The 23,381-nt window shown below is 42.7% G+C and overlaps 1 protein-coding gene across 1 annotated transcript in view; it reads right to left on the reverse strand.

Annotated features, from left to right (window-relative positions):
• Window positions 1-23,381, reverse strand: part of WSCD1 (WSC domain containing 1) — a 46,030-nt gene that overhangs the window by 16,801 nt on the left and 5,848 nt on the right. The window contains exons 2-4 of the mRNA XM_067537697.1: window positions 20,749-20,863; window positions 19,869-20,053; window positions 7,698-7,819 (exon numbers count right to left, since the gene is read on the reverse strand). Coding sequence (XP_067393798.1) covers window positions 7,698-7,819; window positions 19,869-20,053; window positions 20,749-20,863 — 422 coding nt within the window. The remainder of the gene's footprint in view (window positions 1-7,697; window positions 7,820-19,868; window positions 20,054-20,748; window positions 20,864-23,381) is intronic.

Here is a 23,381-nt window from a genome sequence, read left to right on the forward strand (position 1 = left end):
TGAATTCAATGGCGCAAGGATTTCCTGTGTGGAGTAAGCTACTACTTGACATGCCCCCAAATGGTAGAATCTAGCATCTTATGTCTAGTGCCTACATGTGTAAGCATTTGCAGGATCAGAGCCTGCAAGCCCTCACTGCTCACATGAGTAGCTCTTACTCGCACCAGTAGTCCCGTTGCTATCAATGCCCATGCACTTTAACATCGGTTTTGAAGTTAACGCAAACACGTAATATAGGGTTACAAACCATTCTAATTATTTTTGTTTGCCTTCTAAACCGCATTTTCTTCAGCACTTACAGAAATGCATCCTAACCCTAGACTTTAAAACTCTTCTTATTATGAACCCATTCAATTAATTAATTACCAATAGATCAAGAACATATGTAATTAGTTCAACTCTGATCACTGCTAAGCCTTTGATGCAGCTTTCCTTAAGGTAGGGACAAATCGAAGACTGTCAAAGCTAAAAAGCATAGAGAGATGCAAAAATGTGCAAAGAAAGGCAGTGCCAGTCATCGAAAAAAGTTAATCCTCAAGTAGTGATGATGATTTGGGGTTTGCTTGAAAATAAGCATGTTCATTTTGTAACAAAGTCAAACAGCATTTATCAAATTTCTATCAACCTGACTGCTGCAAAAGGAAAAAGGAAAACACTTTGACGTTAGCTCTCCCCTTGAAATAAAAATCTCTGCTTATTTTACATTGCAAGCTCTTTGGGGCAGGGAGCAATTCTTATATCTTTGTAGCGTGTATAATACAATGGGGCTGTGATCCTGAATGGATTCTCGAGGTGCTACTGGGATATAAGTAAAGCTAATGGAGTTACGATGATTTATACAGGTGAAAATCTGTTGATATTTCACTGAGTTAAGACAAGTTCCAATTTCCAATGAAGTCAATGGAGAGCCTCCCATATTGTTCAATGGGAGTTAGATCTGGTCCCTAATGGCCTTGCCTTCATTCAGTACTCATAAATTAGCTGCATTATGAATCCATAATTGCTGCCCACTTCGGAAGTAGGAAGTTTGGCCTATACCTGAGAAAAAGTCAGGACCACCACAGAGGTTTGCAGACTTAGTAAGCTTTGGCTTTGCTCTGCCCAGATGTTGAGAGCTCTAGTCAGGACTTGGTGTTATTTCTAGGCTCCATTAATACCACAATATATATGGTCATGTATATCAGATAACTGGTAAACAGGTCAAGTCTTCTAAAATATATGCTCAAATGGAGGTGGTTCATCTTATATGCAAATTGGTCTATAAGTGAAAGTGACAGCTCATGGCCAAGTTATCTGGCACAGAAATGTATTTATGGCTCTAGTGTTGGGTGGTTGTGGGTTGCTATTAATCCATGCCATTTCTATATAAAGAATGAAACTGATAATTATATTTTGCATGTTTCACCTATATTTGTTACCTTAGGGTACGTCTACACAGACGGCGGCAAAGTCGCCGCTGTCGGATTGACCTATCAGGATCGATTGAGCGGTCAGTTTAGACCCATTCAGTCGATCCAGAAGTCAACGCTGGTAGGGAAGCACAGGCGTTGATGGGAGTTACGCAAGCTACTCTGTGTAATTTGCGTAACTCCCGTCCACTGCCACCGAATCACCCGGTAAGTGTAGACTAGGACTGAGACTCGTGTCTAAAATGTTTCCAAAGGCTGGATCTACCATTTCAGTTGCTCAATGCAAACTGTAAGGCTAACAAATAAGTTCTGGGCTTAATTTGCTCTTCTAGCCTCCAGTTCAGCAAGAGACTTTTATGTTCATGCCTAATTTTAACCATGCGAGTAGTATCATTGAAAGACTGGTCTCCTAACCAGCACAACTAGAGAGGAGCCATTACGTTCACAAGGCAAGTCTATTTTATTATTTTTTAAGAATAATGGGCCAGTTTCTCAGCTGCTGTGAAATGGCAGAACTTTATTGATCTCAATGGAGTTGTGTTGATTTACATCAGCTGAGAATCTGGCAATGTTATTTCACAGAATCACAGCCACAATAAAGAAAAAATTAAAAATATTATGCTATATACTTGAGGCTCAAAATCACCTTTCTGGACATATTCTAAGTTCCCATTCATTGAAGTCATTGCATGAGTGAGAGTGAGGATTTTGCTCTTATTATTCTTCTAAAATCTTATTTTATGTTTATTCTGTATTTTCTTCCCATAGTTGCTGATTTTGAAGCTATCCAGGCCTGATTTTTTTCCCCATTATTTGTACAAGCCTCAACTACATGCACTGTAATTTATGCTAAACTATATATATAGAAGTGTATGTAGTTACTTTCATGGAAAACTGTTTTGAGATCCAGAACCAGGCCCATTTGGCTCTAAGTAGGTTTCTCCTTTTCTACTCAAATGTTTGCAGAAAGTGAATACAAAAAAATCCTTCTCTCCCCCCCGCCTGGAAGAAGTAGTAATAATATGTAGCAACAAGAGGCTAGGGTTCCACAAGGCGAGGCTGTGTGCAAACACAGAATAAAACAGTCCCGACCACAAGGAACATGCAATCAGAGTAATTTATTCAGGATTCATTGAAAAAACTCAAACAGATATCTTTCCAAGTCTTTTTTCCCCGGGTGTTATTTAGCTGCTCCTAATAATGCTCAACTTACTATATTCTCATCAGCTGCACCCAGCAAAAAATGGCACAGTTACCACTGAGATGCTTCAGGAAAGAGGGGAGGCCAGCTAAGGAAAAAGGCAAAATTGTAAACGTGTAATTCTGTTGTTTCTTGTGTCAAGTAGCATTTTGCTCGAAGGTATAAAGCAGTATTACTGTACAAAAAAAATGGAACGCTCTGATATTCCAAATAGCATGTACTAAGTGGAATCCTGGATTTGTGATTGTACCTTGTCAGTTGACAGAATGTAGGCTTTGCTGGTCTTTCTGCAGACTTTTTCTTTGCAAATTAGAATTTGTCACTTTATGTAAGAGAATGCTGGCTAAGTACTAAAGGAAAAGGAGTAAACAGAGTTAACCTCCCTTTTATTTATTTATTCTTTATTTAAACCTGGACAAAAAGTATCCCTTTTCTTTTCTTCATCTTCCTTTGGCATTGAGTTCACATTCGAGGCAGCTGGACTGCAGTGTGTGAAAGGCAGGGCTGTGTTTGCTTTGTGGCAGTCACCAAAGAACGAACATGGGGTCAAGCGTTCCTGGTGGGCGTAGTACAAGTGCAATGCTTCTTTCAAGGTTTATTCCCTGTGGACTGGATTGTGCCTGTAGATGCTGCCATGAGCAAGGGATGTTCTGTCAGCTGCAAAACCCTGAAAGTAGCCTCAGGAGGCATTGAGCTTTAGAGACGCATCTGAGGCACAATTCGCTCTCTGCTTTCCCCGTCGCTCTAGGGTTAGTAGCCAGCCGCTCGCCTTAGCTAGTAGCAAACTGTGACCATCCCTTTTTCTGGCTCGGCTGCACAGGCCAATGTTTAAGGCAGAGCCAAGGTTTGGAACATTCCACTCCCTCTCCCCACCAACCAAAGACACTGAAGAAAAAAACATAGTGGGAGTTAAGTACCCACCAGTGCTTAATTTGTGCCAGGGCTAAGCCCTGGTACCTCTAGGCTTGGAAGTTCATAACCCCGGCACCTCTGGGCTTGCTGTTACGAATGTAAAAAATTACTTGAGCCCCGGCACCTCTCTAGTGACAAATTAACCACTGGTATCCACCCCTTAGCCTATGGGCCAAGACCACAGACTTGTATAACTTGCCCATGGATTAACGTTCTTATCCCTCAGCATTCCCTCACATGGGCACGTAGTCCAAGTCACCATCAGTGTTTTGGTTTGGGGCTTTTTTTTTTTTCCCTGTGGTAAGGTGGCCATGAGGGGGGGCCTTAGCCTTTATAACTCTCTCCTCCCACCTTGTCTTGTTGCTCACTTCTCTTCCTGTTCCATCACAACATTAGTTTTTATTTGTTTGTTTTTCTCATTTTTATACAAGAACATAGACCCAAGCATGACTGCTACTAAAGACTCAACATTTGCCCATAATTACCACCTGCGAGGCACTTTGGACAGTCTTACACGCATCATAATCACCTCATCCAGGCCCCAGCATCAATAACTGGGGATACCATGAAGGGAAAGGAATAAGGAATTCTCCCCTGCCAGTTTGCAGAAGGAAAGTGGAACTTCCCTTGAAACTAGATTAACTTCTGCAGTCTTTATGACCTGTTCCTACGTGGGGAGAGTCCAAATAGAGGGGCCCTGTCCAACATCTGGCTTGTCCCTGTGCTGACCATTCAAGCTTCAGTGAACAGATACCTCTATAGCCTTCACACAGCTGGGCTATGCACCAGGATAGGCTGCATATATCCTCGCTCCTTAGCTCTATACAGTGCAACAGTACGAACTGTGTTGCAAGAGATGGTGGTGGAATCAGGATTTGTTTCATCCATTTTTTCCTGGTTCCAAATATCAATGTTAGTTGGCCTAGGATGCCAGACCATACAATCCATTTCTGCCTTTTCTTTTTCTTGTGCTTCAATTTTAAAAGTGACTAGTGATTTTGGGTACCTCCATTTTTGGGACAGCATAAAGGGACTTTGATTTTCAGAGGTACTCAAGCTTTTCTGAAAATCAGGCCCCTTTAAGGTGTCCCAAAAACAGAAGCATCCAAAATCAGTAGTCACTTGTGAAAATGTAGGCATCAGTGTTTGTGTGCATTCAATGATGATGCATTTTCTTCTCCAGAGTTTTCCATACAATCATCTGAGATTGACAAGCAATAATTACATCTCACAAATGAATTAGTTAAACTTCATTAAATCCCTGCATGGACACTTTTATTCCAAATTAAAGTGGCCTTAATTTGGTTTAATTTAATTCACTTCCAAACTGAATTAAGGCCACATTAAGTCTAAACAAGTGTGTTCGCACAGGAATTTAATGCGGTTTAACTCATCCATTTTAAATTCACAGTTTTAGTTAGTTCAGATTAATTTTCCTGCATGGTCCCTGTGTAAAAAGGGGTAGGGCTAGAAATAGAACCCAGGAGTCTTTCTACTCAGTGCTCTGCTCTACCCCATATTCCCACATACTCCCTGTATCGGAACTACACATGCATGCACACATACAATGGTAATTAATTAACACAGAACAAAGCTTCAATGGCATTTTCTCAAAACACATTGAATTGAGGAGGTGGCATAAAGGATACGTTGACTGGAAAAACACTTCCCACTTCCCATCATGGGATAAAAGCTGCTAAAATTACTCTACCTAGTGATTATGAAGATTTGTTTTTCACGCCTTAATAGTTTTAATCAATTTGTGTTACTAGAAGACAAATTAATTGAATGTTTGGTTTACTCCATGTAGTTTGAGTGTGGCTTCAGGCTAAATCTGACCACCAAACAAGTCTTCCTCTGCACTTAGATACAACCCAACTTGAGGAAAGAAGGGGAAAAAAACAAAAAGGAAAAAAAAAAAACCTCCTCTAAATAGACAGTGCCTGGGCCAAATGTTCTACTCCATTACATCAGTTTATCACCATTAAAATCAATAGAATGAGTTAGGCTGGTGTAAACCCAGCTCACTGAAGATTTATCCCCTCTACATCAGTCTCTCGGCCAATGAATAAGTAACGGAATTTTTATTAGCCACTGCCTTGCACCCGTCATTTGCACCAGTGCACAGTGGATGTAAAATGTTACCAAGTCAGAATTCGCCATGTGACAGGTGGAATCACTTTAACTATGCCATCATAGGGTCACTACAACCCCCTTAGTTAGTTCTGCGTTGCAATCAGATGTGTGACTGCAGCACATATAGACAGGTCTGAGCTAGCTTTCATCTAGCTGTCTTAGGTAACAATAGCTGTGGAAGCACAGATTAGTCGCTCAAGTGCCCATCCAGCCAGGATCCCGCCCCAGCTTGTACAAACCATGCTGTTGTGTCTTCACTGCAATTGTTACGAACTAGCTAGATCAAAGCTGGCAGGTCTACCCACGCTGCATTCACACCACTGACTGCAGTGTGGACACAATTATACTCATATAAAGGTGCTTATCTCCATATTAGAAGAGAAATGAGCTAGCAGTATGAGGAACCGTTGTGCTGGTATAACTGAATTCACATGCGGGGTTGTATCAGGATGGTTATTCGCAGTAAAAAAAAGGAACCGCTAACCTCACTCGTTAGATTGGTACAAAAAACTGGGTGCAGACTAGGCATCAGTTATAACAGTTGTAGAACCTAATTCTCATTTAAACTAAGGCCTGGTCTACACTGCTGCTGGCATTCAACAGGAGATATGCAAGCTACATATCCTAGCATATCTCCCGTCGACTTACTTACGGTGATGTACCATAGCGTCTTTACAACGCTGTGTCAATGGGAGACGCCCTCCCGTCGACACAGCTTTACTCCTTTCGGAGAGGTGGATTACCAGCATCAACCAAAGAGGCCATCTGGGATCAATTGAGCAGGTCTACATGACCCACTCAATTGATCCTGCTGCATTGATCGCCGCAGAGCCTGAAGTGTAGACATACCTGTTATGCACCACTCTGACAGTGTAAAGGGGTTGTACACTGAATGTAAATGCAGTGCACTTCCACGCTGAGGTCCTTTTATGCTGCCAGAGCTATGCAAAGTGTCTTTATTGTAAATGAGAATCACTTTGTCAGTTACTTTGTCAGTTACTAAGGCTTCCTTGCACAACTATGGCAGTATAAAGGGGCTTTCAAGTGGGGATAAATGTAATCTACACCCACCTTAAGGCCCCAAGTGTAAATGAGAATCAGACCCTTTGTTAGTCCCCTTGGACAGAGTAAAAATGACTACACAAGATGCAAAAGAGTGGAGAGTCATTCCCAAAGTCAAACTGAACCGTAAACTTCTCCCATTCAGGTAAACGGGAAGTAACGCCACTGAACTGAATAGAGGTACCTCTGGGTAAACTTAGTGCAAAAGGAGAATAAGGTCAAAGCAATGGTGATCAGATTGTCATCCAAATTATTTTAGGCACTTTGGATCTGATTCTCCACCCTCTTGCCCCTGTGAACAGTTGGTGTAAAATGCTACTAGATAATATTTCTCCCCCACTCATAATAGTGGTTCTTTTTTTAAAGGTTTTTTAAAAAAAGGTTCTTTTTTTAAAGAGGCTGAAATCCTCAGCTGGTATCAATTTACACCAGTGGAGGATCTAGCCCTGCACGGCCTGATTCCGATCACCCATACACTACTTTTTACACTGCTGCAATTCCAGCGAGTTCAACTATGTGACTGACAGTAGGACAAGGGAGATCAAAATCGGGCCCAGAGGGTACAAAGCAGTGCAGAGTGAGGTGTAACTGGACATAATTCTTCCATTCAGTATGCACTTCGAATACAAAAGGTGCTGAACTTGAATCTCTAAGAAAATAATTTGTCCCATTTGGCATCAGTTTCAGGTCTGTACTTGTTAGTAATGTGACACAATATTGACTTTCTGCTGGACTGCGGGATGGTCACTCAAAACTGGTTTCCCTGTACATCATATTTAGTGGCAGAATTCTGATTTCTCCCCCCATCCAACAATAATAATTGGACCAAATAAGCCACTGGGAGTTTCCTTTGAAGAAATTTGTCTTTTGGAAACTAATTTTTGAATCCAGCTCCAAAGGCACTAAGCTTCTCTATCCACTTCATAAATTAATTTAAAAATAAAAAATAAAAAAAGGGAAATGAGAACTGTTCTTACTTTCTTGGAGCAAAATTCAGAGCACATCTCCACCGTCAAATTGGACTGTATCAAAGAGGCTGGAAAGGTGATTGTTAAATTTTCTGGAGCTCTAAAACATCCTCGATAGATAACATTCCTCCCTGCAGGGATATGAAATAGGATTCTCTTGAGAAAACAGCATCCATGGTAGCCTGTCACTATCACAAAGAACAATATTCATTTTGAATCCTTAAAAAAAGTTCTATATATATATGTATTTCCAGAGTACTTTAGAAATAAGAGAAATAGAGAGAGAGACATTGAGAAAATGTATTGCAAACCCTTGTATACTGAAATGAACTCTTCCCATTAGCCCTGCACTACCTATGGAAAGTAGGGCTGCAGAGAAGAGTTTAAATTAAATTCCGCCAGTGGAGGGCATTCCTATTGTTTGCAAATCCCAGTTTTCTTTTGAAGATATTTTTCCCCTGAAAGGCTTAAAAGCCCTGATAAAAATCTACAAAGCTTCTTATGATCTGCACCAGAAAAGAAATGGAATTTAAATGAGTTCAGAAGGCCCTTTAGGGACCCACCTTTGTGCACATCTGTTCAGTTACTAAGACATCCCCCCTTCCTATTTACTTGCATTCTTTTCCGAGCAAAGGAGTTCATTGCAGCCTTCAAAATCTAAACTCAGTTTTTCTAAATTATTCAGGGAGAATGTATGCTGTTTGCTGAAATCCTAAGGAGCAGATTCTGATCTCTATTGCACCAGTGTAAATGCTTAGTAACTATAGAAATCAGTAGAGTTACTCCAAATTTACATCGGAGTAACTGAGATCAGAATCTGGTCCTGAGTCTTGCTAGTACGTACAATGCAGAGTTCATTCTCACTTATCATACAGGGACAAGCATCCCCTTGCAAAGTTGTCCTGGAAATCTACTAGCACAGTCATACAATTGACTTGTCTGCTCTTTGAGTAGGTAAATGGATAATGCAGAAAGCAATGATATTTAACTAACCCAGCCACACGGCAATACCTGCTTCTTTTATACATCACTTTTAATCCCTAGATTTCAAAACACTTTGCAAAGGAGGCAAATATCAGTCTGCCAATTTTACTGATGGGAAAACGGAGGCACAGAGAAGTGAAGCAACTTGCCCAAGATCACTCAGTAAGCCAGTGACAGACCTGGGAATAGAATTCGGGTCTGCTGAATCCTAGTTCAGTGCTCTATTAACAATGCAATAGCGTGTCTCATAAAAAACAAAACAAAACATGGTAAATGGGCAAATGTAGTTAATACTGGACTGGATTAATAGGAGATGTAGTTTGGGGTTTTGAAGAGAACAATGCTGGATTACATGCATATGACTGTCTGGCAACATGGCCTAGCTCCCAATTTCAGGGACACCCCTGTGAATTCAGAGAAAATCCACAGATTTCCCAGGAGTTGCTCCTCACTGATGAAGGAGTAATGAGAGAAAATCTGGACCCTAAAATTTTACGTTACTCAGCGAGAGGAAGAAATCAGAGATGCAGTCACTGAGGTACAGTTTTTAAGGCGGTGTGTTTGTTTCCCATTAGGAATTGGAAAAGGCCACATTGCCTGCATCATCTCACTCACACAAAACCTTCTGTGCATAAAATAATATCTTTTTAAGGCCAAAAGGGACCATTCAATTATCTGGTTTGTCTTCCTGTATAGCACAGGCCAAAGAATTTCACCCAGTTACCCTGTATTTAGCCCAAAAACTTGTTTGACTAAAGCATATCTCCCATAAACATAAAGTCTTGAACATAAACATAAAGTCTTGAGTTAAATATATCAGATATGGGGAATCTTCAGTGGCTAATCACCCTCACCGGTTAAAATGTATGCCTTATTTCCAATGTGAATTTGTCTGGCTTTTATTTCCAAGCTAGTTCTTGATATGCCTTTCTCCGCTAGATTAAAGAGCCCTTTAGTACCCATTATTATCTCACCACAGGCTTATTTCTCCATGGTAGCTTTACGCCATAATCAAGTCATCTCTTGATCTTTTTGATAAGCTAAACTGTTGTGTTGGCGTTTCAACAGCTTGATGATCAGCATATAGTGATCACCGTTAAAAACCATCACGTACCAACAGTTCTCACGCCGAGCCATCTCCTATTTTAAATACAGGAAAACATGCTAGTCCCAGATACCACGCTGCAATATCTGGTGCCAAATCTCTCTGTTGGCCTGGCAATGGTAACTGCTTCGTTCGCAGAACTGAATGACTTTTTTTTTTTTTTTTTTAAAAAGCTGACATTTTCAAAGTGACCTGCAGGATTTGAATGCCAACTACAGTTAGAAATGAATGGGAAAACTGCACATCCAAATAGTACCGGGCAGCTCTGAAATTCCTGGGCAAAATGTTTCTCTTTGTTTTTTTCAGGAGGAAACAAAATGAGTTCAGTGTGCTTAAAAAAATAAGTGGAGTCCAAGATAAAAGTCAACAGGCCTAAGGAAACAAGGAGTAAAATAGTCAGGAGCAGGATACACACGTACATGATTAAACTAAGGAGGCAATGGGTCTGATCCATTCTATTCTACGTAAGTTTTTATAACAGGGTAGTATATGAGCACCTTCCACTAGAGCACTAAGTGACACAAGTAAAATCTGCCATGTGGCTCATTCTCTTTCTCATCTAGCGTGATTAGATAGCAAGTGTGAAAAATCAAGACAGGAGAGGGACAGGACAGGGGGGGTAATAGGCGTCTATATAAGAAAAAGCCCCTAATATCAGGACTGTCCCTATAAAATAGGGACACCTGGTCACCCTACTCTCATCCTCCAACCAGAGGGAGAATTGCATGTGCAGTGGAGCTTTAGTATTTTGTTTTTGAAATGTCCACACTTCTCTGTGATGATATCAGAAAAGGTAGGTTGAAGAAATGCACTTCGGGTGGAAGGTGGGCAGATATGTCATAGTCCTCAGGTTCTGTGGGAGTCCATTCCACAGTTTTGAATCAGCCCCTGAGAAAGTCTGAATCCAGCACAGATGAGATCACCCTTAGGCTAGATTTTGATCTCACTCCATGTGTGTAACTTCATTAGAGTTCAGTGAACTCTTCTGATGATCTACACCAGCAGGAGAAGAGGTGCAGGTCTAGTGTTTATGCCTGCGTGAGTGTCTTTAATTCCCCAACTGCAACATGTGTTCTCTTTGCTGCATTTGGAGACAGATCAAGACAATACCCCTTGCTAGATCTCTCTTTACATACACATGCATCTTCACCCAGCCAGATCCTGTCTGCACTTCAATTTCATAAGCCCTCCATTTGCCCCAAGACAAAAATGAATGTTTTCCAAGCAATTCATAATGAATTGGGCCATGTAACCCTGCCCCAGGGCTTTTACAATTTACCCCAACAGTTGTACTATCTGAGAGGATATGGGACAAATGTTTCATAGAAATAATTTATTATTTTTCCAGTAGGGAAGCTTTTGATGTGCTCAGTTTGGCTTCCTGCTTTGGTTAAATGGTTAGGGTACTGGTGCTCAGTGAAGGGTGATCTTATGTGATCTGAATACACCATCACTATCACATTGCTCCCTTTCAGTCCTGTATATCCATGGCACTGCTGAGAATCATACATAGATAAATGGGGGGAGGGAGGGGTAGGCGGGAGATGGCAAAGATATAGGGAGAACATCAGCGAAAGAAAGACAAAGATAAGGGAATGACAGAGATAAAGACAAGAACTGCTGGAATTCCACACTGATTCCCGCCCCCCAAAAAAATCCAGTTCAAAATACTAGATCAAGATGAACTATTTTTCCATCTACTGTAGTGGTATAATTATTTACTAAGTATATTAGAAGAGCTTCCAGATAAGTGATAAGTACCGTGCAAATGAGACGACATGGTGGCTGCCCCCAGTGCTTTCAATCAGCTGTACCCTGATGGTGCCCCACATGAGAACATGCCAACGTGCATCACAACTGTTGATTATAAAGAGCATCCCTTCTACATGCCTGTATGTTATAAGGAACCCCCCCTCCTATAATGCCCTTTACAAGGTTAGAACTGGGCAAACCTGTCCAAGTTTACTAGTTTAGTTAAGGATTATCAGGCCATTCACAGGCTGATCTGAAACATATCTGATTTATTCCACACATTTTGATGTCTGTCTTCTCGCACTTCCCTTTTCCTTCTTCCTATCCTCCTTTCCATCACCTGAACTGACCAGACGCTTCCCCTCAATCTCATCCTTCTCTCCCATGCCCCACCACCAGCATCCCCTCCTCTATCTCCAATAGCCTCTTTGATATTCTAGCACTTTTGCATGCTCCTAAATGGACCCCCTAACGAAGAACAATCCCCCAGTCCTGCACCAACTCCAATCCCCCAGCAAGCCCCTACCTTTGATGATACCATAGCTGGAAGGTGTGGCAGTGAAGGGGAATGAATCTGTCAGAGCTGCAACTCTTGCATCTCTTCTTGTTCAAATCTTTTGAGGCCAGATCTTCAGCTGGTGAATATCAGCTCAGCTTCACTGACCTCAGTGGAGCCACACCGCCTTACACTGGCTGAGATCGGGCTCTATTTGTTTCCTTGTATGAGAGGTGTAATAAATTACGGTCCCGATCCTTGGCCTGGTATAGATCAGTGATGATTCACCCTGGCTGAGGTATAAATTCCTTCCACTCAAGTACACCTGTCCAGGGAAGGGTGACTCCGGTTGAGAATTGCCTCTCAAATGCTGGAAGGGGAGATTGGACTGTTCTGTGAATTGCAGATCTGCTTCAGACCCCAAAATATGGGTCCACAAAGATTGCTTGTGCTTACGGTCTGACTTTTGCTCAATAAAACTGTAGTTTCCTATAAATAGTAGTGCTGTCATACCTTACCCCAGTTCGTATTCATAGGATAAAGCCTGCGGGCATTAATAGAGGGAGCCTGAACTAGGACATTTGATAATCTTTGGTGGAAAGACCTTGTCTTAGATTCTGGACTGTGGTGTGACTACCTTCCACTTCATAATGGCTGGATGCCAACACAGACAGCCGTGGGAGGAGCACCGCTGGACAACCGATCTTCTGGTGATGTAGAAGTGTTGTAGTTCCTGCTCCACCCTCGTCCTCGCTATGGTCGGAGGAAAGGGGATTCTCAATACCCTGCTGGTACTTGCCTGACATGGTGACTGCTTCGGGCCATAGGCAGCTGCCACGACTTAGGACATCAGAACAGCCATCCTGAGTCAGACCAATGGTCCATCCAGCCCAGTATCCTGTCTTCTGACAGTGGCCAGTGCGAGAGGCTTCAGGGGGAATGAACAGAACAGCTAATCCTCAAGGGATTCTCCCCTGTCATCCAGTCCCAGCTTCTGGCTGTCAGAGGCTTAGAGGATGGGGTTGTAACCCTGAGCTCTTGGCTAATAGCCATTGATGGACCTACTCTCTATGAATTTATCTAATTCTTTTTTAAACCAAGTTATACTTTTGGCCTTCCCAATATCCCCTGGTAATGAGTTCCACAGGTTGACTGTGCACTGCATGAAAAAATACTTTTATTTTGATCATGCTGTCTATTAATTTAATTGGGTGACCCCTGGTTCTTATGTTTTGTGAAGGGGAAAATAACACTTTCCTATTCACCTTCTCACACAATTCATGATTTTATAGATTTCTGTCATATTCCCACTTAGTTATCTCTTTTCCAAGCTGAACAGTTCTAGTCTTTTTAATCTCCTCATATGGAAGCTGTTCAGTGCCCCTAATCATTTTTGTTGCCCTTCTCTGTACTTTTTCCAATTCTAATATATCTTTTGGGGGGATGGGGTGACCAGAACTGCATGCAGTATTGAAGGTGTGGGTGTATCATGGATTTATATAATGGCAATATGATATTTTCTGTTTTATTATCTGTCCCTTTCCTAATGGTTCCTAACATTCTGCTAGCTTTTTTTTTTTTTTGACTGCTGCAGCACAATGAGCAGATGTTTTCTGAGAACTATCCACGATGACTCCAAGATCCATTTCTAGAGTGGTAACAGTTAATATAGACCCCATCATTTTGTAGGTACAGTTGGCATTACTTTGCATATTTGACATTTTGTTTCCCAATTTTGTAAGATCCCTTTGTAGCTCTTCGCAGTCAGCTTTGTCCTTGACTATCTGGAGTAATTTTGTATCATCTGCAAAGTTTGCCACCTTACTATTTACCCCTTTTTCCCGGTCATTTATGAATATGTTGAACAGCATTGGTCCCAGTACAGATCCTTGGAGAGCCCCACTATTCTTTCCATTGTGAAAACTGACCATTTATTCCTACCCTTTCTTTCCTTTCATTTAACTAGTTACTGATCCACGAGAAGACCTTCCCTCTTATCTCATGACTGCTTACTTCGTGTTAGCCTTTGATGAGAGACTTGTCAAAAAGGCTCTCCTAAAGTCCAAATATACTGTGTCAACTGGATCACCCTTGTCCACGTATTTGACACTCTCAAAGAATTGCAATGGATTGGGGAGGCATGATTTCCGTTTACAATAGCTTTCTTGTCTCTTCCCCAACATATCATATTCATCTGAGTCTGATTATTGTGTTCTTTAGTATAGTTTGAATCAATTTGCCTGGTACTGAAGTTAGTTTACGGGCCTGTAATTGCCAGGATCACCTCTGGAGCCTTTTTAAAAAAATCGGTGTTACGTGGTCTTTTGTTCTTATGAGCACTAACAGCAATGGAGAAGAGCTTTATCTGGGGACACACTTCAAAAGAATACATTTCAAAGATATACACTGCAGTAATAATAAGGGGAAAGAACCCCTTTGTTATCCATCACTGAGGGAACAAAAAGGCATTTGCATTCCATGAATGATGGATCCCCAGCCCTGTGGAGCTGGTGATACTGAAAGATTGCTGTAGGAAGACACTTATCTTCGTCAAGGATTGTAGCCTGCCGAGTTAAGTTTTAGTCATGTGGAAGTGTGATTGTACTTTTGTTTTATTTGTAACCATTTCCTGTTTCTATTGCCTCTGTTTTAGTATCACTTAAATCAGATACTAAACATGCTCTTGTTTTATGATAAATTCATCTCAGTGCTGTTATATTTAAGTGAGATGTGTATCATCAGCTGCGCCAGCAGGCTAGTGTGTGCGTTCTCTCTCTTTGGAGGCCGCGGACTCGATCATTTCTGTAAGTATCCGGTGACGGGCTCGATGCTTTAGGGAGATGCTTCTGGAGGGTTTGGGAGCTGAAGTACACTAAGGATTAACCTACAAGCCAAAACTGGGACTGGTGGAATCCTAAAGAGTTTGCTTGGCCAGCTAACAGACTGGGCTGGTAGGCAGCTGCCACACAGTCTAGCACAGGGGTTCACAAACTTTTTGTGCTGAGACCCCCTTTGAAAATATTTCAGGCTGTGATGACCCCCCCCCACCCCCCAAAAAAGTGATGAACCGCCCCCCCCCCATGCCATGCCACCCTTATCAATATGCATGGGGACTGACAGCTTGCAACCCCCCGCATAATAACCTTGAGACCATTGGAGGGATCACAACCCCCAGTTTGAGAACCCCTGGTCTAGCACCAGCACCTTTTATGCTGAGGCAGAGTGGTAACAAGGTGACTTCCATTTCTGGACATGCCTAGAAAGCATCACAGCAACCCTCGCTCTGACCTGCGTGCTCCTCTGCCGTAGTTCTTTGTTCCTTTAACTAGTGACACCCATAAAGATCATCTGGAACTTTAACAGAGGATATAACACCAGCTACATCGCAGGAAGCCCTTGGAATAATTGTTAGAGGCCTTGTCATATCTGTGGGACCACTCAAGAAATGTGCAAGCAAAATTACAGAAGCTGAGGGAGAAAGAAGTTTCCCTAGGACCAGATTGAAAAAAACCCAGAAGATTCCCTGCCCCTCAGAATGCTCATTGCTACCCACCAAATCCCACATTAATATTTTATTCATGGAATGGAAGTTCTATGAGCATATGGAGAATCCTATCAAATATGCTCTGGAGCAGAGCTCCAGCAGCCGACACCAACCTTCTCAAGGCACTGGAGGGCAGCGGGATCTGTACACAATCAGCAGATAATATCTGAAGCATATTCCATGGCTCTATTTTAATCTTCCTGATTTGCAGGGGAGAAGTCTTATAAACAAGTGGCCAAATTCTGCTCCTAGGGAAAGGAGGGGCTCTACAGCGGTCAGCCGTAGCCGCACACTGGGAACAGTGCCAAGGTACATTGCCCCCACCGGGGCTATTGTTTACTACTGGTTCTGTGTGTGTTATACATCCCCTCTTTGTACCCGGTCTCCAGGGGATGTGAGTCTGTTACCACTCTCAGCTCGAGAGATGTAGGTATAGAGCTTTAAAGCTGTGGAGACTGATGCTTTTAACTCTGGAGGGCTCTAGCTCAGTCGGCGGGGGTCCACCAAGATGGCAGGCGTTGCACTGCCTGGTCGCAGGAGGCCTTGCAGAGGAGTACGAGAGGTGGGTGGAAGACCTCAGGCCTGATACGTGCTCTGTTTTTACATAAGGCCCTGCCCGAGGCATTCATGATTTCCGGCTGTTCCAAAGGCCCTTCCCCAAACAAAGCGAATGGGAAGAAGAGCCGTGGTCCCCAAGCCGAGGGAGGGGGCCTCACTTGCTTGGACTCATTTGTTTGACTGATTAATGAATGCTGAGCATGCGCTCGTAACTTAGTCGTTGAGTGTGAGGCCAGAAGGGACTGCTAGGTGATCTAGTCTGATCTCCTGTGTATCACAGGACACCAGCTGCACCCAGCGCGCTAATCCCAGCCACCAAAATGAAACCAACACACTGCAGCCCACCGGAGACTACGCTATTATGTGCCCCAGGCAGAGAATAGGAGGGACTGAGCTGCACCAGTATTTGAGGCCCCCGCAATGGCAGGGCAATGGTTAAGTGAGAGACACCCAGACAATTCTGGCAAGTGAACCGTACCCGCCCACCCTGTAGAGGAAGGCAAACTTCCCCCAAGGTCACTGCCAATCTGATCTGGAGGAAAATTCCTTCCAGGCCCCACATGTGGTGAACACATGAGCAAGAACTAGCCAGTCAAGCACTCGAGAGAGACTGCTCAGTGTCATTTCAGAGCCCTGGCCTACACCATCCAGCATCCCAGCTTAGGCTCTATGTTCTGCTCTCTGAGCACCCAGAGCATCATGCAAGTGCCTCCGTTGGCACCAGGCACCCCACAAAGACAGGAGCCATGATCACTTTGTGAATTGCAGCCACACTGCAGGAGAGAGACTCTCCTTTCTGAGTGGCACAAAGGGGCCAGGATGTGGTCCTCACTTCCCAGATAAGAATTCCTCCAGCATAAGGGGCATATGATTTTACCCCTACGAAATAATATTCATCTAAGTTCAGACGGCCAGTAGATGGCCCATGCATCACTTAAATCACACTAGCGCTATTCTGAGGCCTGAAGTGGTGTAAAGAAGTGAATTTCACTGGCACTGTATACTTAGGAAATGCTGATAAATATGCCACTGAAACAATCCCAGATGGCCATCGGAAAGCAAAGTCAACACTGAAAAGAAGTGGATTCCAGTAGTGGTTTTGGTTTTTTTACTGAAAGAAAGGAGAGACCAACTTTCCTCCTGTCTTTGTCAATGGTGGATGGGGTCAGTCTTGTAATTAATCAGTAACTAGTTTATTATTTTCCTTTGTGTTTTAAGCACCTAAATTTAGGCACCTTAGTTTGACAGTGTTGGTGCAAATATTTCTCTTGATAAAGATTAGCTTCCACCTATGGAATTAGCCTGAAGATTTACACACTACAGGTGGACTTTGCTGCCTGAGCTCTTTGGAGAAATTATCCTGCTACCTTTCTTGGAGGAACAGATATGTCAAGGAGTGAATGAACCCTGGGGACTGAACTAACTTCTGTCCAGAGCTGTATGGGAACCAGAATTGCTATCCAGTGGACAAATTCAACATTTGTATAATTCTGTTTTCATTCTGAATCCGAAGGAAATATTGGAAATGTGAAATTTTCAGTGGGAGGAACCAAAATGGAATTTTTTGAAAACTTCCAGGCTGACAAGCTGGGTGCCAGCTGCGCTTCTTGGGAGCTGGGCCGCCTGGAGAGCCTTGGGGTATGTCTACACTGCACACTAAGCCCAGGCTCTGACTCACCTTTGACCCCACATCCCCCTTCTGTCCACACACAGATCAGTCTGACGTGGATCAGCAAGCACTCGGGACCCATATCCTAGGATCCTGCCAGGGAGGTGGATCAGAGCCCAAGTCCTGTTGTGACTCAGATCCAAGCCCTGCCATTTTGCAGTGTGGATGCAGCTCCAGCTTCAGGCCTAAGTTAGAAGGTCTGCATGGTGCAGTATGCACATGTTAGCATGGCTGTGAGATCCGGAGTCCCTAAGCCCAGGTCTCTCAGACCACAGCTTAGTGTAGACATGCCCAGGAAGCCCACCAGCTGGACTGTTACGGAATCAGGTGGCCGAGGGATGCTAGGAATCCAGAAAACCCATCAGGTTGGCTGCTCGGGAGCCGGGGACCTAGGCATTGTGCCCACCCACCATCTCATGGGCTAGTTTGCAGACTGACAGGAGGCTGGCCTGCCTTCCTGGTTTCCATGGAAAGTTTAGATACAATAGACACGTTCTTCTGTTTGGATTCTGTCAAATCAGCATTATCCGATGGGAAAACGGTTCCACTGGAAAAATTTAGACCTGCTCTACTTCTGACCCTTTGGGCCAGGTTAGAGGCAAAATAGTGGGGAAGCAAGTAGAAGCATGTGTTGCCATTGCATACACTGTATCTGCTTTGTGGGTTATTTTCTGTAGATCACTTCATTCTACAGAGCTCCCAGGGCTACATTCTGATACCCCTATTTACCTTGATCAGTATCTTACTTGGCCAGTAGTCTTGCTGATTTCAATGGGGCCATTCAAAGAATAAGTTTTTACTCAAGGTGAGCAAGGATCTCACAATCTAGCTCTTAGGTGCCATTTGCCAGTGCTGTAATTCACTAATACTTAAGAAAAAATAAGTCTAGCCTTTCCAGTGAAATATCATTCTAGTTTATATTTACACACACACACACAGCGTAGAATTAAACAATGATGCAAATCCTGGGAAATCTGCCAATGCGCCTGTCAGCCTGACCTTAGCAATCTAGGTCTGTGTACCTGTGATCTATAATTAATGTGTAGCAGTTTGCATTATTATACAAATCTTGACTCTTCTTTCACCATATTTGCTGGTAGCTAAGATCCTTGTTGCTGGGTTCTCAGCAAATAGCAACATTACAAACCTTCTGATTCCCTAAAGCCTGCTCAGCTGCTTAGAAATGTATGTGGTTTGTGATGGTCTGAAGGTTTATCTATTTTATCTCCCATGATAAATCCTCATTGAATGGCAAATAGAACAATTGGCTTTAAATTAAGCAAAACTCCCCACAAACCCCAGCTACTAGGAGAATAGATGTCCTTTAGGAACTAGCAAATCTTTGTGTCATATCATGTCTAGCTCTCATCTAGAAGAGACAGAGGCATTTATATATACATATATTCCTCTACCACTGGAAACAGAAATGTATTGATTTTGTTAAAGTTTGGCTGGAGAATGGTATCAATACATATATTTCTTCTGCGATTTGCTTAAGAGAACGCAAGCTTTTCTACATTTCTAATACACTTGTATTTTGACCTGTGACAATGAATGCAAGATGGATTTTTTTGCAGATAAAATCCTGATGAGGTGACAGTCATAACACACTCTATTTTACTGGTTCCCTTGGTTACTCAAACTCTTTATGTAGCAACTCTGATGAAAGTGAGTCAGATGCTTCACATGCCTCCTAAATGGTCAGTTAAACTACCATCCTGCCTGAGCCAGCTACTTGCACCAACCATAAGTGGACATCATGGCCCAGATCCTCAAAGGCATTTCAGTGCTTAACTCTTATTGAAATCAATGGGAATTAGGTGCCGAAGTAACTCTGAAGATATGGGCCCAAGCCTTTAAAAGGATCTGTGCAATGTCAGCTGTCACTTGCCATGTTTAAAACCTCAGTGAAGAATTCTCTGGAGCAGGATGGGAGGGTGAGTTGAAAATTATTTTTTTCCACTGATCTCTGATGCTCCCTGTCTGTGGGATGACCCTCACACAGGAAAGCATGAGGAATGCCCTGTCCCTGCTGGAAGGAAATACTCATCAAATAGCTTTACATTACTTACGTCGTTTTGCCCCCGCCTGTAGCTCCTCCACCCTGTAGACAGAGAGCCTGTTCACCCCTCCACAGATGGAGCCTTTTTCTCCTTTACATTCATTGTTGCACTCTTCCTGCTTTGCAATAGTTACTGGGAGCTTGTTCCCACAGTAACATTCTGCACCATACTCTAAGCCAGCATAGGTATAAGCCCTGTAGGAACAAAACAATATCTTGAATACAGCGAGCCCTGAGTCCATAATGAGCACCTCCTCTGGAGTATACTTCCCCTGGGCACCAAGTTAAATCTTGAGCAAGATCAACCCTTCCAATACTCCACCCTGTCCTGAATCATGAAGCGTCTCACCAGTTTTCATAAGGGGGCTCTGCCAGGCCCCTCTAACCTGAAGCGCTACAGCCAAAGGAATCAGCATATCCCGAGAGAGAGTCTCACAGGGTTACACAGCGACTTTAGGTAGGCCCTGAACAGTGGGTAGCGCATAAGGGTACTTCTGGCATGATGTAGCTTAGGAAGCAACTGTGCCTGAGACACACCTCTGAGTCTCAGTTCTTCCTCTGCTTCCTCTTGCCCCTGGGATGGAGAAGCGCAGGCCAATACCAGCCATTAATTCCTACCCCCGGCCCGCGGGCTGGCTCAGCTAATTTGGCCAGTGAGCACGGGGGCAGAGCCAACACTCTGACCCCCTGTGGATAGGCAGGGGTGAAAGAGTCCTCTTCTTGCAGTGTTGCCAAGCAACCTTATGTCTGGAGGCCTGAGGTAAACACCGTTTTCAAAACGGTGTGTCTCCTCTTTAATATATGCATGTTCTTCCCTCTTCTGAATTCAATTCTAAATTCCCTTTGTTATCGGAGAACCGGGACAAGGACAGTGAAAAATCTCTCTTTACCTCTCAGCACAAGCTTCTTGACAGTGAGCTACCGTCATTTTTCTTAAGTCATAAAACACAGCTCCCTTCAACGTCTTCTCCCTGGAATCATCACTGAAGCATCCAACGTAAGTGCCTAAAGTAAATAGCCCAATAGTTAGAGGGAATCTTCCATGCAGGGACATTCAAGTGCAAATGCAAGGGCCTTAGTTATAAATGTCACCTTGCTATTTGCTCAGGTAACAGCAATATGTGTGTGTGGCAGCCTGGGCTGATACCCAGCCTAGTTGTGTTGACATTAAATTCCTGTAAGAAATTGTTCGTTATTAGGGGGCACAGTTAAGGTTCGGACCCACCACAGGAAGGCGCTCTTCATGTACATTTTAGCAAGGGAATAACTGTATGTGCTGGTGGGGGTTATATCTGGTGGCACAAGGGGTGAATGGATGGGGACGGGGAAATGCAGAGGGGAAAGAAAATTATCCATGTAAATTATTTTAAAATAGACGATCCTGCCTGTCCTTGTCCCCAGTTGATGTTTTTGCTAGACCCCTGAACACTCATTTACCCCCTTCTGTAGTTCCTTCTGTCCATTACCCATGGCAACAGAGCCCTCCATCCACCTGTCGTGGCCCACTCCGGTCACCATCCCTGACCCACCATTTTATGTCATCCTCTCCTGAGTCCTCACCACACTTCCACATCTCCTGTCCCCTGCCCCATCTATGTTCCTAGTACCCTACATCCTCGTCCATACTGCCAATTCTGTACCCCTCCTGGGACCAGGCCAGGGCCAAGTTAAGCCTCCAGAGTGAATTATGGCAGCATCTAACTTGCACCTAGCTGTAACAGCTCCCACCAGTCAAAAGCCACTCTAGCAGTCACAAAGTGCAACAGCGCTCCAGCCATGCCCTTCTTTCTCTAGCTAGCCCACCTACACAGGACAATAGTGTTGGCCATGCCACCCTGGGATTCCCCTTAGCTAGCTAAGATAGCTCTGTAACTGCTTTGGACCAGCATCAAAAAGAGTTAGGAGAAATGTTCAGGGTGAAAATCAGTTTCTTTTTAGAATAGAATGTATAGAAAACTGAGTTTGTAATGGAGAGATAACTTTAGCCTTAGGTATGGAGCTGTCTGTCTGTCTGACCTATTGCACAAACCCCTTCCCTCTGTTGCAATTATTGAGACATCTTAAATACATCTGGTTTTACTCAGCATATGAAAGCAAAATATTTCAGTTGTAACCCTATATTAAGCATCTTGTTTTTCTGATGTCAGTAACAGACTACAAAAAAATCTTTTGTAGCCTGTGATATATTGAAAAGAATTCACCACTGGAAGAAATATGGAGATGCTTTATAACATAAAGCAACATGTATTTAAGTACATGGAGTCATTGGGTATAAAGGATGAAAGGAAATTTGATTCTGGAAGCATCAGTATTAAAATGGGAATATAAGAGGATGCAAGTATCATGTGATCTGTAGACAGGAAGGGAAAATAAGATTAGAATTGATAAAAATCATACTGAGAAGTAATAAATAAAACTACAGAAAAAAAAAAAAAAAAAAACAACCCCGCAAGCTACTCAACATTCTAATGGAAATTTTGGAGCTAAGAAAATAAATCAAACATTTCAATGGTACAAACACCACAGGAGCTTCAAAGAACTGCACATTGGTAATTTGCAAACATGCAATTAGAAAATTTGCAAGCTGTGACTATACACCCACAATAAGCAGTTAATGAGATCTGAGTTATGCACCTGCAATAAGAATTTTTCTTTATTTCACTGGAGACTTTTGACTTCCACCCAGTTGATGCTGAAAGTGTAACATGTGGGACTCATGTCAAACTCAGAGATCGCGTAAGAGAATGTAAGTTAATGTAAATTGTAGCTGGTTCTAGTTCCCCCTGAGTTTTTCCATCACTGTAGACTCTTCTAATTCTCTTATCAATATCTACCTTAATCCTAACCTTATATTTATATCACTGAGATCATATAACCTTAGAATGCAATGGTGTTTCATTGTCCATCAAATATGGAATAATATGTAAGGGGACAATAATTTCTGATGAAGCCATATGATCTATTAAAAACCATCATGCAAATATGCATTATTATGAACTGGAAATATTTTGTACTGCAAAGCAACACACCATTTATTATTATTTATTTTAGAAGTAGTACTTGGGAGACACATTGTGCTAGGTCTTGTATAAATGCTTGGAAGAGACATTCTCTGCCCTTAAAGGCTCAGAATCCTAATAGACAAGAAAGTTAAGGATGGTGGAGGGAAACAGGGGTGAAGTGACTTGCCCAAGGTCACACAAAATCAGTGGCAAAGCTGGAAATTACAGCCGTGTGACTAACTGATTTTTTCAGTTACCTGGCAGTTCCACAAAAATGGGGTGGGGGGAATTGCTGAGTTGACCCAGAAATGAAATTTTTCAAAAAAAAATTTCAAATTGGGGCGGGGGGGGAGGGGAAGTTTTGAGTCACACTAAATGTTTTTTTTTGATTTTGAGCTTTTTAAAAAACTTTTTAAAAAATAAAACAAATTTGGAAAAAAGGTCATTTTGAATTTAAAAAAAAACCTTCATTTTGTTTTGAAAGTATACATTTTTTCTCCAATTGTGCATATGCTACATGA

The sequence above is a fragment of the Emydura macquarii genome, unplaced genomic scaffold (assembly GCF_026122565.2).
Source record: "Emydura macquarii macquarii isolate MOO-44397 ecotype Brisbane River unplaced genomic scaffold, CSIRO-AGI_Emac_v2 contig_450, whole genome shotgun sequence".
Classification (NCBI taxonomy): Eukaryota; Metazoa; Chordata; order Testudines; family Chelidae; genus Emydura; species Emydura macquarii.